Source organism: Hippichthys cyanospilos, chromosome 5 (genome assembly GCF_059441005.1).
Source record: "Hippichthys cyanospilos isolate Australia breed blue-spotted pipefish chromosome 5, RoL_Hcya_1.0, whole genome shotgun sequence".
In the NCBI taxonomy this organism is placed as follows: Eukaryota; Metazoa; Chordata; class Actinopteri; order Syngnathiformes; family Syngnathidae; genus Hippichthys; species Hippichthys cyanospilos.
The window spans coordinates 17,310,182-17,327,999 of NC_142373.1; the positions used below are offsets into that span (position 1 = coordinate 17,310,182).

At 43.0% G+C, this 17,818-nt stretch overlaps 1 protein-coding gene across 10 annotated transcripts in view; it reads right to left on the minus strand.

The window, feature by feature from the left end:
• Positions 1–976: 976 nt before the first annotated feature.
• LOC148423809 (ATP-binding cassette sub-family C member 4-like) overlaps positions 977–17,818 on the minus strand; it is a 46,717-nt gene continuing 29,875 nt past the window's right edge. For 2 of the 10 annotated variants that reach the window (XM_088414881.1, XM_088414882.1), the window contains 11 exons: positions 17,658–17,808; positions 17,029–17,148; positions 16,120–16,230; positions 15,950–16,050; positions 15,614–15,805; positions 12,179–12,334; positions 7,720–7,809; positions 7,086–7,258; positions 6,325–6,430; positions 5,313–5,447; positions 977–2,991 (listed from right to left, as the gene is read on the minus strand). In XM_088414881.1, coding sequence (XP_088271007.1) covers positions 2,926–2,991; positions 5,313–5,447; positions 6,325–6,430; positions 7,086–7,258; positions 7,720–7,809; positions 12,179–12,334; positions 15,614–15,805; positions 15,950–16,050; positions 16,120–16,230; positions 17,029–17,148; positions 17,658–17,808 — 1,401 coding nt within the window. In that variant the 3' untranslated portion in view covers positions 977–2,925. Of the gene's footprint in view, positions 2,992–5,310; positions 5,448–6,324; positions 6,431–7,085; positions 7,259–7,719; positions 7,810–11,129; positions 11,171–11,527; positions 11,680–12,178; positions 12,335–15,613; positions 15,806–15,949; positions 16,051–16,119; positions 16,231–17,028; positions 17,149–17,657; positions 17,809–17,818 lie in introns of those variants that run through there. The other 8 variants (XM_088414883.1, XR_015865606.1, XM_088414886.1 and 5 more) reach the window with 8 other exon arrangements.

Genomic DNA, 17,818 nt, shown 5'->3' on the forward strand with positions numbered 1-17,818 from the left:
CTATTTGTCATTTTCATTCAGGCATTGTACCCATTAAAAGCACATATATTTGCAGGCCTATTCAGCCTTTTAAATGACACCATTATTGCGGGGTATCCTTCCGCCTCGTAATACTTATTGTGCAAACTTGTGCGCGCAAGCTATCAGGCGTCCAGCAGGAGGAATAATATGCTGACTGTGATGTAGATAGTGCCAATCCGAGCCCCCCCCTCGCCCACCCACCCGTTCTGGAGACCCCCGCCCCCTTGTCGATGCTGTGTCAGGTGCTCCAGCTGCCACGAGGTCCCACCCCCACACCCCACCGGCCGCCATCCGGACACGGTGACACAAAGTAATCACCGATCACACTGTTTAATCACTGAAACAAGCGCTCCAGTACCCCCCACCCCCCCATGCCCCCCTCCCTTCTGTCAATATCCCACTGTCTCATTATCTGTTTGGATTGCACATCCACACTGTCAGATAAACAGAGTGGAAAATTAAGATTAAAAATATGGTAATTTCATTTGAAGCAGCAGGCAGCCCCTTCTCGCTGGCCCATTATGCTATTGATTAACCCCCCCTCCCCCCAATCCCTCCACCCCAATTCCATTTCTCTTTTTCAATGTAAACTTTAATCTATTTGCAAGGCAACAATTCAACTCCCGAGGGGCTCTTTGAGAGTAAGTAACCATTTAATATGACGCTGGCTCAACACTCAGCGGCTTTAATGAATTGTCTAAATCTCCCTTCTGCGTGTGTGCGTGAGTGTGTGTGTGTGTGTTTCCCGCTTCACTCGCCAAACGCGCGGCTTTTTCCATTCTCGGCTCTTCCCGTCGTTGTGTGCAGCTCGTTTGCTAATTGAGGCGCTAATGACTAAAATCACATTGTAATTGGGCCATAGTCATGATTGTACCACTGACATGTTAAATTAAGCAAAGGCGCACTCTAACACATCGATGGAGTCACTCAATAAATGAGACAAGAAAGGCAAAAGTCAGGAAACATTTTTTTATTGCATGGATGTTTCAAAAATATACGTGTTAAACTGCTTATATATACTGTATGTATAATGTGTGAATAGATGTATATTAGGGATGTATCAAAAAAACAAGTCCAAAACCAAAAATAAGAAACGCTTGTTGGAATTCGGAATGTCTGCACTTGAATGCACCATGTGCACTGCATACATAGTTAGCGGCTAGCACTAACGCTGGAGACTTGTACTGTATCATACAATGACATCTTTAATCAACGATTATATTTTTTTCATTGTAGTATTTTGATGTGGTAGCTCTGTGACGTGATGACAATCCAAACGGATTTACGAGGACCCAAGCTCACCACGCGGTTCGTTTTTCTAGGTGGCTCGCGTTTAGCTCCAGGAAACCACTGAAATGCTTTTCAATACTTGGCTCCCAAGCCACGCCCCCCTCCTCCTGTATGTTAGTGTGAAATTCAAACAGACCCTTGCTTTTGGTTTTACTTGTTTAGTTTGGCCAAAAATGCGTTTATATTTTTCATTATGTTATTGATTTTGACATATACATTTATTTGAAGAACCCAAATCTTAAAAACTGAAGAAAATGTTGTTTTGAAGGGAAAAAAAAATGTGTTCACCACACTGTATGGTAAATTTGTATAACAAACATGGCTTTTAGGTGTTGCGGTGTCATTTCAAGTGTCTTGCTGTTTCCTGAGCTGAGGTTGACATCCAGTACCATGGTCATGTTCAAAGTGCAGGTGGACTCATATTCAAGAAAAAAAAAAACGGTGCAAGCACAAAAGCATGGTAAAGGCAAAATAATAATCGAGCTATCTTATCCCATATAGCCTAATTCCCCAAACACACTTTTTTTCCCCAAAAATGAAGACCAAAGGTATGGGTACGTCCTATAAATGGTAACTTTTTTTTTAATTGAACACCATTCGAGGAAGATTGATTGTTTGTTTTGACACAGAGATGCGCATTTTTATATTGGCCCTGTTCTTACTTATAATTACCATAACGATACGAGCTAGAGGACAACTGTCAGTTTGCTGTTAGCAGCTAGTGTCTGTTGCAGCTAACAGCAGCTCGTGTTAGCTGAGGTTGTTACGGCATTATTTTCAAACAAAGAACCGAGCAGACTGAACCAATGTTAGAATTCATTCTTTTTTTCACACACAGGAATGTTACTCAGAGAGGATCATGTGAAGGTTATGATGTCTCCAGATGATTCATTTAAAAGTGGCAAGACTGTGTGCACCAGTTGGAGAGCTTGGAAAGGTCCGCCATTTGACTCCTTTATTAATTGTGGTCTTTTGGCATATACACACAATCATAAACTTGGTAGAACACGGATGGTGCGCAACTACGGGCGTTCATAGCATAAATGAACTTGAGCTGCGTCGCGAGGTAAAGTAAAAGCAGTTCAAGCGCATTCATCGTTACACTGGCAAGGTGTTCACTGACCGCTCACAATGTGGGAAATCTGTCACACGCTTATCCCACAACAAATAACTTACGGATATGAACACAAGAAAATCTGAAGAATTCTCAAAGCCATAGTTTTTACATTATTGCCAAACAGTTGGTGCATCATAGAAAATACCAGAATTTAACCCTAAAGTTAAAGGTGCATCCTATATTTGGGGAATTACCGCGATACCGAGCTCACCCGGTCGTAGCTCTACCAGGATACTATCATTCGTGCAGTGCAATGGAATGAATACATTCAATATGCCCAATCTTTCAGTAAGCGACACAGGACTGAATTTTCACCGAGAAACCTGCAGCGCATGTGCAATAACATAGCAAGGTGTTCTCAATAAACGGTCACGCTATCAATAAAGGCACAGACACACACACTTAAAGTGGACATTTCTATAAACAACCAAATAAATAAATAAATACTTTGGGTAGGGCCGGGTCGCAGACGGTGGTCAAAGACGCTCTCAGAAGTGTCAGAGAGACGTCTCAAAGACGACGTCCTGGAGGTGGCGTGCCTCTCTCTTTTTGTTCTCGTGCACCTGCAATCATACGAGGGAAAGCGGCGTCACGCAACACGAGCGCGCAATCGCGGCCGCGATCTGTTGGCGGTCGCCTATATGACAGCTGCAGTCAGCGCTGGCTTGAAGGGATTTGTCAGCCGCTCAAGCATGCCAGAGTGGCTTATTTAACAGGGAAAATGTTCAATCCTGCTGATAGGAAGAAACTAGTTATCTAGGAAGCCTGGAATTCTTCATAGGAATTGTCAGGAACCGCAATGAAGACGATGTTTCCTTACTTTTTAACCATTACTTTATCTTTACTGACTGGTGTAATCTCTATTTGTGTGTTTTCCAACCATATCGTGAGGCAACGATTCCGTCGTTAAATTTATACCCTTGTGAAACTATTTCTTCTTTAAAAGTAACAATTACGTTACGGCATTATTTTCAATAAAAGAAGCGAGCAGGCGGAACCAACGTCTGAGTCCATCCGTGTTCACACACATTAATATTACTTAAACGGAGAGGCTTGGATGTCTCCATCCGCAAGGAAAGGAAAAAACAACTGCGTGGAGCGTGTTGCGCTGGTGCTGCGTTCACTGACCGCTCACAATGTGGGAAAGCTGAAACACGCTTAACTTAACCTGCAACAGATATATAATTTATGGATATACAGAATTTTGTGTTCTATGTCTATGTAAATATGGTGCTCCCATATGAAAGCTTGACTTCCATTCTTCAGTTAGAATTGACGTCGGTAATAGCCGTAAGTGTGGAAACATTGTCATCCAATGGTCACAGTTTGCACTATAGTGCTCAATTGCCTTACATTAGGTAAGCATTAGTCAAGGGTGTCAGCACTTCTCCATAAAAAAAATCTATTTGACCAGACATGTATTATTTATACATTTTATTACCATTTTAAAAGATGAGAAATCTTGTCCATGGCGCTGAATGAGTTAAAAAAGAAAATATCAGCATTTGACCCTAAAAGTAAGAGTGCGACCTATATACAGGTGCGTCCTATATTTGGGGGATTACGGTAAATGAACAAAATACAGCCGTTTGTTTGTTTTTAATTGCTAACACCCAACTGATGAAATCTGCAAGTTCAAGTGGGCCGGATTAAAAAGCTTAACGGGCCGCATATGGCCCCCGGGCCGTAGTTTGCCCTTTGCCTGCATTAGAACCATGGGGCGAGGGGGCAGCATCCAGCTATGAACATAATCCAACGCTCGCACTTTTCTATTAAATTCTTTAGCCAACAGAATGCCATTGCCCGTCGAGGGAAAGCGCGAACAAAAAAAGCCGGCAACAGGAAGTCGGCAAGGCGCGATATCCAGAGAGCGAGCGGGAGAGCCTCTTTCAAGGCGCACAAAGCAGAAAAGAGCTTGATATCAGATTATTGAACGCGTATAAAGTTGAGTGACAACTATAGAAACTTGTCACACAACATTTCAGTATTTAATGTAAAAGTGGTGCTAGACAGTAATCTGATGAAAGGGGAAGCGGCGCCACAATGCGGCAAAGGAAAAAGGAAAGGCTCGGACAATGCGCGGCTGCCAGCGGAGCAGTGTGCAGGCTAACAGCACAGCAAATAATAGCGGCAGTGTGCTGACTCTTTCAAATCTCTCTTTTACTCATTTCACTCCTCTGGCTGACGAGATGGAGCGCGCCTGATAAAGTTGTGAGAAAATGAAATGATGCCCACTCTTTCTGGTGGCACAAAGGCCCGTTTGAAGTTGCCACGCAATGCTATCTGCGGCCCCAGACAGATGCGCGGAGAATGGCGCCCAACAATGACGGGCCCGCCGCTCTTATCGCCCGTCGCTGTCCGAGGGGGAAATACATCGCAAATGAATTTCGCAGGGGGGAAATATGGACCTTCTCTATTACAGTAATCCCCATAGAAAGTTTATCCCCGATCGCCGAGGAGTTGAACTCGGAAATCATCGGAAAATTATGTGGAGTGGGGAAGATTAAACGGACGGTTTTTTTTTGCGATGGTATCGGAGGGTGATGGATCTACAAAGGCGTCGATTCTCTTCAAATTAATGTTCTGCTTGCCGTTGTACGTTCTCTGAAAATGATAGTCAAGTGTCCTTACGTTATCAGGGCCCATCTTTTGCTTCGCTGTATTATTGTGAAAGCGGATGATCCTGCTTTATGGAGTCCAGTAACGGGCCAAACATATTGACCCATCTTCCATGTCCATGTTGTCAAAGTTTATTGCCTTGAAACCCCTCCACACCAATTCAATTTCTACTACGTGGAATAAAGCTTGCCATTTTTGAACCCTTTATATTCTCGCTAACGTTGGGGAAAATATCGTGCCAGTACTGTATCATGTATCCACGGACCTGTTTGGCCGCTTGGATCAGCGAGGCGGCCTCGGCTCGGCCGGTCTGCTGGACCATTTGGTAGAAAAGCCCGTTGTGGTTCTGGAGCAGCACGTAAGGCTCATCATATTCATGGATTTTACTGGCGTCCAAGACCTGCAATCACACCGGCAACTTCACTAGTGTTTTGCTTCTGACAGCCTATGCGCTTTGCAATTCACATCTCGGCTTTTTGTCAGCCGCGGCACGTGTCATTTTATGTGACTAATGTTGACAGCTAACACTTGTGCGTCTTCCAGTTGTACAATTAGCGTCTTAGCCTGTTAGCCGTGTGACTACTGAGTTGCGGAGCCTGAAAATCCGAGAACCGGCCCGTGGGTTCGTTTTGTCATTTTGTTGTCGCTGTTTTGTTTTTTTTTTTTTAAAGAGTCCAGGCATTCAATACTGGATACTAAATTTATCTATTTTTTCTTTTTTTTTTTTGATGATGTTATGACACTTTCCAAGTCAGCCCAAGTTGGATGATAGTGAGGCCATGATAATGAAAAATCCCCGGACACCCAGGGGTTAATGGCATTTGACAATGAGCTGCCCAGCTGCTTGATTTTTGGCAATTTTTGGGGTGAATGGACAAGTGCCTGGTCCCGCAGAGCCCTCCATAGACTTTTGACCCTGCTACTAATTGGCACCTCTGCAGGCACTTGTAGGAAAAGGGCCAAAGATAAAGTGGTGCAAGAGCAGACTCTATGCCATGAAACACCGTGGGGGGGAATTTGCCGTTACAAAAATGTTGTGATTGAATTCGGTCCCTACAGAGGTTTATTGCAGAAAAAAATCAATAAAAGGTTCCTTATAGCATGTCTTCAAAGGGTGACAACATTTTCATTTTTTTTTTTTTTTGCATTGAGTAAATATATTCAGCTAATGTCACAGTGCAATAAATCGTGCCTTGAAAATACAACAGAGGCAAATGCGAATGTATAATGAGCCTTTGATATGCACGCCAGTGGAAAGTTACCGGCAGGTAACCTACCAGTATTTTGTCACAGTCGATGATGGTGTTGAGCCTGTGAGCGATGGTGAGGACGGTACACTCTTGAAACTTGCCCCGGATCGTCTGCTGGATCAGGCTGTCGGTTCTAAAGTAGCACAGAACACAACACCTGAGAACAAAACACTCTTCCCAAAGCGCCCCGGGCGGGGATTTTACGCGGCGCGCTACAATGCGGCGAGGTATGTGTGGCGGGAGACGTGACAAAACAAAAAGGCTATCAGAGCTCCTTTGCAAAGTGTTGTCGGGATGTTTGGTGGGGGAATGGAAAAAGTAAACGCGAAATAACATTATGGCTGCCTGACTGTGGCAAAAAGGAGTTGCTTAAATGATTCAATCTCACTCAACTTATTCAATTATTCATCTCATTGTAGTTGAAAACTCAAATTGAGACATACGTTGCCAGAAATGAAATGACTTTTTTTCTCCTGTTTAAGGTAGGTGTAGTTAACTTTATCAGAACAACTTTTACAGTACATATACCAAATCGTATTTAGTTTTATACACATTTCAAAGGAATAACACTAAAAATGCATGTGGAATTCAACGTGCGCTATGAGCATGTTACTGCATGGATTTACTGTTTTTTTTTAAATCAGATTTTTTTTAATTTAATTGTCTTGTATCTCAGTTCAGTTTGTGAAAAACGGGGGTCGGGCCTTTGTATTTTAATCGGATAAAAATCCTCCCGGTACGGTCGTGTCCCATGTTGAACGGAAGGAAGCCTTTGGGCCCCCCGTGACCTTGGGTCCACATTGGCCGTGGCCTCGTCGATGACGAGGATGCGGTTTTTGCGCAGCACGGCCCTGGCCAGACACAGCAGCTGGCGCTGGCCCACGCTGAAGTTGGAGCCAGACTCGGTCAGCAGCGTCTCCAGCTTATTGGGCAGTTCCTCCACGGCGGCCTTCATCCGCACCTGCGGAGAGGCAGAGCACGGCCCCCGGCCCTTCATTACCCCCGCATAAAGGCTTCCCGCCGAGACGCCTTTAAAGAAGCATCCAAACACAGCCATTAACCGGCCGGCACAATGCAAGGCCGGGTCCGCCTATGACCTTGGCCAGTGCTCTCTTGTGGCCGGCCCGGAGCTTTAATCCGGGCCAGCAAACCCATTCAGAGGCCGGACCGGGAGCTGAAGCCCTTCGCCGTGGGGGGAGCCTTCATCCTGATTGGCCTGACTGCCCAAACGCATCTCCCCGAGCACTTTCAATGCTTCCCAGTTACAAGCCGCACATTGAGCGGGGGCCCCATGGCCCTAATGGGATTTCCCCCCATGACTTGTGGCGAGCAGGGAGGCTGAATGGCGGCATTGTACCGGGGGACAGAGGGATCCCCCCCTGGGCCGGCGAGGGGGAATCATTCAGAGACGGGCTGGAGTACCTCTTGGAGTGCATTCCACAGGTCCTCATCCGTGTGCTGGCTCAAAGGGTCCAGATTCTTCCTCATGCTGCCCGTGAAGAGAACCGGGTCCTGGGGATAGACGAATATAGAAAGAGAAGGCCGTGGCCGGGAAAGATAATGACGAGGGCCAGGATGCGTGAAAGGGTTAAGATGGCCTTTATGGGGCGCATCTCGGAAATGCGGGGGGGAAAGAAGTTCACAAAAGGCTCAATACGCTCCGGAGTCCCATTCAACGCTTTGGCCGACCGTGCTTCACAATGTTGATCTTTTACTTGAGCAAAAATAGGGCTGAGAAGTGAACACAATAGATTTTGTACAGTAGCCAAATTGCTAAAGGTTAGCGATTGTCATTTTAAAATAACAGTCATGTACGTGCGAAACGGCTATTGCGACACCCGTCACGTGAGGAAGCCTTCTTAGGAGTCGAAACCACGACGGTGTGGAGACGCCCCAAGCTTGCCAGGGTACACGAATTGAGTAAGCGCCGCAATGATTGATCGACAACTAATCGACGAGCGAACAAATCTTTTTTTTTTTTTTTTCAAATTTGATTAATCATCAAGAGACATAGCTTAATTTAAAACTGTTCAAATGCTCAGTAAATATTAGCATTCCTGTAGTCCTTCATACAAGCAGATTTACTTTTGTGTTGAATCCAAAATAAATAGTTTGCAAACATTTGCAAATTGGATAAAATAGAAATCACATTTTTGCCCATTTTTCCAATGTTATGGACCAAACCAGTAACTTATTTTATCCAAGATAGCACTGAGTAATAACCCAACCACTGTCCACCAGTGACAAGTTACAGTTTGTTATCTATGGTCCCTGGTGAGAATTTATTGCCCATTTCATTTTCAGCAAAAGTGTTGTGTCTTTGTTTTAAATTCTGAAAATCTGGTAACCCTATGCTAACTCTTTTTTTTAAATTTTTTTTATTAAAACAATGTCCACCCTCTCCGTCGCAGAATTGCACAAACGTGCGGTGTTCTTGAGTTTAGTTTGGTAAAGAGCTTTACTATAGCTCGCTACATTGGCGTCCTTTTTGCTTTTGTCATCTGTCGGTGCAGTCACATCTGGATGCTTTGCATTTATGTGCTAAGCTAAACTTAAGCTGTTCATTTCATAAGGAAATGGATCATTCATTGGACTGATAACTCTCACATGCGCTTCCATTTTCACATCTTGCTTCATCCCCTGAACCCGCCCTCCCACCCACAACAGAAATCTGTCTATGTCAAACACAATACCAGCCAATCATTGTCCACTTTAGGGTGTGATTGACCTTTGTTTTCAACCCCCAACAACTCTAGTATAAGGGTTGGATGCATAAAAAACAACGGTCTAATCGGCATACAGAAAGCACAAACCTAAAGAGTAAAAATTCCATTAAATATGACTAATCGATCACCTTTAATCAGTTGCTCTGACCCCTCGTTCAAACGCCACGCGAACATGCTAAACACAAGGTTACTGTGTGCAATGACAAAACCCATTCATCTATAACGCAAAAGTAGTTTAGCAGCTATGCTTTACACCTAACTTTTACCTGGTGCAAAAGTATAAAAGAAAGTAAACTATTGTCGACTGTGACATGCTAGGTTTGAGAATTTGACACCGCCGCTACTTTATTTGCTAGCTCACTTCATTTAACTGACGTACACTACACTCATTTTACAAGACCTTTTTGGGGGAATTTAAAAAAAGCCTTGCAAAAGGTAACATACAGATTTGAGGTCTTGCAAGCTCTGCTGAGGTCTTGGTGTGATTTGCCTCCCGGATTGGTAGATTCGTTTGACTGTATGAGAGTAAAAAGGTGAGACTTCTGTCAATCTGTAAGTAAGGCATCCTTGGTATTTTTATATATTTTTCTGACAACGTTTTTCGAAGAGACAAGACCGTGCCGTCTTCCTAGCCTTTCTGCAAAAATAAACCTTTTCCAACTTCACCTGTGCCTTAGATGCTCCACTGCTTTATTTCCAACAGGCTTTTTCTCCCATTCCCACTCCTGACAGCAAAAATAGCAGCGTGCCATTAAGCCAGCTGAAGTCCCAATTCAAACTAGTTTTGTGACATACTTTAATTGAGGATTTGCCGTTCTGTCGGATAAAAAAGCGCTTTCAAGCACAACTTTCCATTCGGCGATTATGTGCTTCACCAATTCTAAGCCCTCTGTATGCTGCATATATATATTTAAATATATATGTATTTTATTTTTTTGACTCAGTCATTCCCTGGTAATTCAATAGAATCTGAAACGGCTCCTTTTTTAATGCCATATGCTAATAAAAGCATATCATAATCAAATCTGCGGCTGCCAAATAAATGAAACTCCTCCCCGCAGTATGCGGTCGCACGCGTATCGCACTCGACATTCTACAAGGGGGAAAAAAGGCAACCTAAAATTACATCCCAATCTTTTCCGTGTGACAGGTTGACTGGGTATCGTGTCATCGTTGACATATCGAGAGTAAAAAGGGTTTTCAGATGAACGTGTGCGCATCCAAGCGGTTTGTAAAACTTAGTGCTCGGCAGAGAAACGTCTCATAAAAGCACGTAGTTCCACTTTGAGATTTCCCCCCGCGGGAGGACGTCAACACAGTCACATCACATCTATCTCAAAGCAGTCGGGACCAGGAGGAAAAAGTTTCTCCCAAGTGACGACAATGCCAGAAAACGATCGAATCCGCAGCGATTCGTTAATGAAAGTGTTTTGGGCATTTTGGCTGCGATGGGGCGAGGGGGGGGCTCTGACTGCGTGGATGGGGAGACTACATCTAAGCAGCTTTCTCATGTTTAGGGGGTAGAGGGCTAATCCCCTGTCAGGGACCGGGAGCTGCTCTCTTTGCGGTGCGGGTCGTGGGAGTCTCCTCCCTTGCCTCCACTTGGCTGACACTCACCCGCGGGCTGGCATTTTCCTAATGCCGTATCGCTTTCAACAAGCGGAAATAAAGTTAAACTGTCTCAAGGCGTCCGTTTGTCTCACTTTGAGAAATCCTCTGAGTGACAACTCTTACTTGTTTTGGAATTTAGGCGAGGTGTCATAAAGGGGCCAAAAGCATGAGGGTTTATGTAACCGCTGACACAGAATGATTAGAAGCTAACAACCTCACAATATGTCACAATTCCACCTTAAAAGTCATTTCAATGACTGTCAAGAAGAATCTGAGCATAACGTCCTCATTTAAGTCATGATAGGAGAAGGGGGGAAAAGTCATAAGAATAACATTGTAATACATGAAAAAGTTACATTATGGTAACATTTGGACTTCATTCCCAATATTTCTGCTTCTGATGTGGGTCCTCTTACTCCATGTGTAGTCTGAAATATTTTGGATCACATTTTACTTTGCAATTTTTAGAGGTTGGAAAACAAAGGTTACCCCCACCTTGAAGTGGACACTGATTGGCAGTCATTGGCCCGAGGCTCCTGTTGCAGGTGGGAGGGCGGGTTCAGGAGCAAAAGGAAGACGTGAAAATGGAAGAGTATGTGAGACATGTAATCTGTCCATCCAAGGAACCTCAAGGGAAAAAAAAAGCAGCTTTGTTCAAAGTAGAGTGATATGTAGACTGTACTTTTTAAGAAGAAGCTTGTTTTCCACTGAAGCAGCTCAAGTTTAGCTTACCACATAAAGATAAAGCAGCCAGCTGTGACTGCAGCCACAGCTCCCAATAGCAACAAAGACTCTAACATAGCGAGCCATAGCAAAGCTTTTTACCAAACTAAATTCAAGAACACTCTTTGTGTGAGCAAGTTTGCGATGGACAGGATGGCCAAAGTTTCATTTTAATTTCCAATTGTTTGGCAAGTTGACAAAAAAAAAACACCATTCATTCAGATGGTCAAAACTAACAGTTGCAGCCAGCATTTGGGACTTAAACCCACCTCAAATCTCTAACATCTCAAATCCATGAGCAGATGAATGGTTACAATTGAATCTGTTAAAGAAAATATAAGACAGTTGCCACCTTTATGTAGGATATATTCAACCAATCTTTTGATATGGCACAATAGCATGCGCTTAGATTAAAAAAAAATGGAGGGTTTTTCTTAGAAATACATGTACATACAAACACATCTTCATATTCGTACTGTATTTGAAAGTCTAAAGAGTCGATTTGATACATTCGTCTTTTAACTCAAAACGCATTTCTCAGTTCATACCAGTTTTTGTTACACCTTTATAATAAATATAGAGCTACTAATACATTGAATTGCTTTTTTTAAATCCACCATTTCTGCACAGATTTATGTTGTTTTTGGAAGAGCAACTCCACTCTAATTCTCCTTGCATCCGCTATCTGAATCAGAACCTATGAGAAAATCCTTCACTTGTACGATTGGATACATGAGACATCTTTAAGCGCTTTTGCTTCTCAGCTTATCTGTTGGTTGATATTAGTAGTAAAAAGTAGTAAGTGGTGATAAGAAGCTGACCTGTGGGATGATGGACATCTTCTGGCGGAGAGTGTGCAGACCAATGTCAGACGTGCGGAAGCCGTCAATCGTGATCCTGCCCTCGGGTTCTGCCAGGCGGAACAAGGCCGAGATCAGAGAGCTCTTCCCGGCGCCGGTGCGTCCCACGATGCCCACCTACAGGGGACGGATGGAAAACTTAACCCGCACACCCATAGAAATCCGCAATAGAGACAAATTGCTTCCTTCCTAGTCGAAATCAATCATGGTTTTGTGCAGCTGTCATGTGTGCGAGGGGCCATGCCATTGGACATTTTGTGTGAGCAAAACAAAAACCAAGACTGTTTGAAAACAGTTAACATTCGGGAAGATTGATATGCACTAGTCTCTCTTTTGTAAAGTCTAAGCAGACTTTGTTAACTACGTGCTTTATATTATGTAATATTGACAGCTTTCAAACACTTGCACTCAAACTGGTAATCATCATTTTGGAAATGTATGCTCGCTAAATATAAATGCAGTTTCAGAGGCGGCGCGTTTAATCAACAACTAATGACAACAAATAATTGATGAATCTGTTGGAAAACTGAACCGCCCAAATCCTCAGAATTTCAGCTTTTCAACAAGAAAGAGTCCGCCATGTTTTGGATTCTCAATGAAAGCAGATAGATTTGCATTGTGTTGAATCTGTAAACACTTTGGAAAAGAATGATAGTATTTTTTTCTTACACATTTTCAGACGTTACAGAACAAAAAAGCAACACAATCTTTAAAAAGAATATTGCCTTAATGCATTTCCTAAAACTGTCAGTTTGGAAAAAAATATTTGTGTGAGGTATTGTGATCTTTAAATCAAAGAGAAAGCATTCAAAGACACTAGGTAGCTAGAACTTTCTCCAGATGGTAACAAAAGGTCAAAGTTCAACCTGTCCCGACCACTTAGTTATCACACCACCAGGAGCGTGCCATCTCTTGGCCATAATACTGTGAAAATGATGGTCAAAATACTGCACAAGGCAAAATAATTGACAGATTGAGTTTTTTTTTTTTTGTTAACCAATAATGATTGTTTTTAATTACTGTTGAACGGATGAACAGATGTTATTAAAGGTTTATTTTAGTTTAAAAATCCAACGAAACGTGTTAGGCTGCTGGACTTAATGTGTCGGATCGGTGTTTGTTCTAGTCCATGAAAAGTTATCTTCCGTGAAACCGATCTGTGATACAAAGGTCGCAGACCGCTATATTGTAGGAACTAAAGGGTGGGGTTTGCCTCAGTCTTGCACCACTTGGAAATCCCCGTGTGTGTGTGTTTTTTGTTGTTGTTGTGGTGGCGCTGTGTGTTTTCACACAATTCTCCAGAGGATGCGGGATATCAATGGCGGATGATGGAATTTTTCACTCTACGCTTGTTTGTCACCTTCCATAGGCACTGTGGTTAGCCAAGCTACTAACCAAGTAATCCAGTTTGGGACAAAAATGTCCTATTTGTGTCAAGGCGAGTTGAAAAATCAGCTTATGTACAGTATGTGACCTGGGTGGGAGTTGGTATAAATTCATGTGTTTGAGGCATGCCCCCCCAACTCCCCCCTCCCTATGTCAGAGCCAGAACCTCCAGACTTATCAACCTATTCATTGTGAAATCAGCCACCCTGCCCAAGCATAGCCATGCAAAAACACACCCCCTCGCATTAAACACAATCCCAATCATCCTCAACCATCTCCATCTCCTTTCCTCCTTTCTCCCCATATGCCTTCCCCTCTCTCTCCCAGTGAATAAACACTTGTCACCGGGGCAGGTAGCTCAAAATGCAAATACGGAGCGAATGGATCCACTCCAACAGTCTTAATTACAAGATATGTATTCCATGAATCACAAATGGTATAGTCGCGGAGAATCAGCAGCACAATATGCTGTCCTTTAATAATTGATTGGGGAAGAATGCCACGTAACAATGAAGCACATCCCACCTTCTACACTCGCTGCATATCAAGCCGCGTCATGGCCCCTGAACACCAGTGAGGAAGATCTCGCCTTTCCAGACAACCGCTATGATTATTTATAAGGAGCTTAACATTGTGTGGACCTCATTCCTTTGTACGGTCAAACACCGTCCATTCTGCAATGCCGCTACACTTCCTTGTTGCTTTATTCCAGAAAGTCATTTCCCTGAAACAAGTAATGGCATTGGCCGGCAAAATCGTTCCAGGCAGGCTCGAACTTTCATGCAATTATTAGAAGGAACTGCATCATAAAAGGTCAATTAAACCTCTGAAAATTTCAGAACATTGTTAATGTTTGTTCTGTACATTTTTAGGACTTTAACTCATTCGGTGCCATAGATGAGAATTCTCGTTCAAAATAGTGCTAACAATAATAAATATTAAAAATCTGGTCAAACATGTGAAACCCTTGACTAATGCTTACCTAACAGAAGCCAATTGAGCACTGTGGGGCTAACTGTGACATATGCATGTGTAACTGAAGAATGGAAGTCAATCTTTCAATGGCAGCGCCCATATTTACATAGACATAGCACACAATATTCTGTTGGCGTTGAAAGGTGAGTGAAAATGCAAAGTATACTGTCCCTCTAGAGCTTTCCTTTTCCAACGACGCTTGGCACTGAAAGAGTTACAGTAACTGTATGCTCAACATGGCATTTCCTTCGTAAAATCCATTAGTGCTTATAATTAGATGGGTTCCGTTTTGATTTTGACACTGGATCTTGGCCTGATATTAGCCCAAAAACAGTACTATAATACACAACGCTACTTCTGCAATCTCGGATATTAGCATTTGTATGCAACCAAATATGTTATCTGCAACTCTATATACGGTATTTGACATGTATTTTTGGAGCCCACCCTCAGTTGTTCCCACAATGCACCGAATGTAAAGAAAATCTCTATGTACATACTGTAAACAATTTATTTTGTACTTCAGAGACAATTTTTATCAATCTTATTTGGTTGTTTCTCAGGGTCCCTCAATTTCCTTTGTATTTATTTTATTCAAGTGCATTACATGTCTGAGGTTGAAACAACTGGGTCATATTTTCTCATACCCACAGTTGCTGACTATTGTTCATTGTCTGAATAGTATCACTTGATCATGTTTTTGTCAACATGTCATACTAAAAACTAAAAAGTCTGTCTGGTATCCAGATTGGATCAGTATCGGAAAGTACTCAGCATTTCAAGTGAAAAGGTTTTATCAGCCCCTATTTACGATTTATATCGAATTGTCTCATTCATATTTTATCAAGCAGACAGATGCTATGCTACGGAAAGTTCACGTTCAACTTCTTTCACATTATGTACCCCAGACACCGGAAAAGTTGATCCTGAAGGAGCAGATCCTTCAAATTCTGACAGATCTGGTCCCATGATGACATCACACATGATTGAGGCATATGTTTGTCTATTCGGAGTTTGCGCCATGTGGGAGAGTACCTTTTCTCTGGATGTGAAGACCACAGTCAAGTCCTTGAGGACCAAAGGCTCACTGGCACTGTAAGCGAAGTTGACCGAGTCAAACGTGATGGAGCCTCTCTTGGGCCAATCGTGTGGCGGCGTGGTGTCTGTTTCCCAGGGTGCTTCGCTCTTCAACTCTGCGTACTCGACCACCCTCTCCACAGATGTCATCTATGAAAAAAATTTGTCAAACACGGTATTGAATTTTTCATCTTGCCAAGACTTTTGAACGATTCAACTAAAATTCCTCCTGTGTCCTTCGACTTTTGTTCACATAAGCAGTGTTTGAAAGTTGCGCCTGCGGGGCTCTCGCACCATATTCTCGATTTCTGCACTTTGTCTGACGCCCCACTGGAACATGCCGGTCAGTGTCACAGCGTATGACAGGGCCAGACCAACTGCCCCAGGGTCCATGTCTGAAACGCATAAACCTGAAATCAGATGACGAGAGCGCGTCACATGGCCACGGGAAGTCCACGCAGTACCGTCAGTGAAGTAAATGCAGCCAAAGGCAATGATTGTGACAAAAATGGAGCAAATCCCATCCAGGCGCACGGCTAACCAGCGAGAGGTAGTCAGGAACAAGAACCAGGCCTCTGTTAGAAAACACGGATCAAGAACCAGGCCTCTGTTAGAAAACACGGACATTTAGCCATTACATATCCAAATCATTTAGGATTAAAATGATTTCGCATCAGTCTTAAGCAGGCTACACACATACTGGTACCTTTTTTTTTTTAATTCTCAGAGAGAAGTGATTGTCCTTAAAAAAAACAAAAACATAGGATTTGCAAACCACAATAAAGTTATCAAATAAGCCAACAGTTATACTAGCTTCTAGCAATTCCGGTTAAACTCGGTCAGTTAAGCTGTTCGTGAAATCAAAGCAGTGTTTCTGGTCTAAATGAAAGAAAGCATAAATGATCTGTTCCATGCACAAATTTAAATAAATCTTATCTTTTTATTTCTGAGAAGTAAAACTGGATATAGTATACTATAGAAACGTGATTACACACACTTTATCTTGTGGACAACATTTAAATCACAAATCACTGTTTGCGCCTTTTTTCAAATAGAGAAACAATGAAAAAGCTACCGTATATACTGTAATGCTAATGCTATTGCTTTTCTATGAATTGCGGTCTTTTCTACGTTAAAATAGTCAGTCCCTTAGCCACATTGATTGCCTTTCTTGGCTTTTCGTTCTAAACAATAGTACAGAATAAAATTTGGTCAATCTTGGTTCTATGGCAGACTTCTAATTTTGGCTGGGAGACTCTCATTTGTCCAAGATGCAGTTATGTGTGGGTTATGAGTGCAGCAAGAAGACAGCTGTTGATCGGTATGCGCGTACCCTGCATAGCTGAGCTAATAAAAAAAAAAAAACTTGTGACCTGAGTGGAGATCTTGATAGTCATCAAACATCTCCTGAAACCTCTGTTGAACCCTAAAAGCTCGAATGGTGCTCAGACCTTGCAGGGTTGAGGCCAGGTGAGAGAAGACGGGACTCCTTGCTGCAGTAAATAAACAAAAACGTATGCATTAAAAAAATGCTAGGTCTGAACTTCCATCCCACTGCATTTCCATTGAAATAACGGACAGTAGAGCTCAGTCGAGCTTCTATATTGAAGCGTTTTATGGAAATGTAGCAGTTCAGCTGTCTTTTGTTTGCATTTGTCAGGCTCACAAAGCCTAAATGTTTCCGCTTAAAAGCTTTATTCTTGAAGATGACACAAGCTATTGGACCAGTGTGCATTCGGGCCTTTGCAACGTGGCATCCAAATAGGTGAACTCAAGCCCAGTCATGCCCACTTGGCATTTTCTCCATTGTACATGATGTCATGAACTCCCGTCTCTTGAGGAAATTGCGTGTGGCCGAGTCAGAGGCCAACGCCACCTTTAGCCTTTATGCAAATGACCGTGGAGCTCCTCAATGGTCTATTAGCATTCCTGTGGTCCGCTTTTGTCTCCCACTACCAATAGACATGCCCCACTCCCCCCAAAATAAAAAAAAAAATCTTACTGGTTGCTTCTAAGCGCTTGATGTCCCTGGAGGTCTGGAGGTAGTATCGTCGCAAGCATAGGAAGACGGCAAAGAGAGGAACAAACGGGATGAGGATCCAGGGCATGACGATGGCGGACACCATGATCACACCAAGAACTTGCAGGAACACCTGAAGAGAG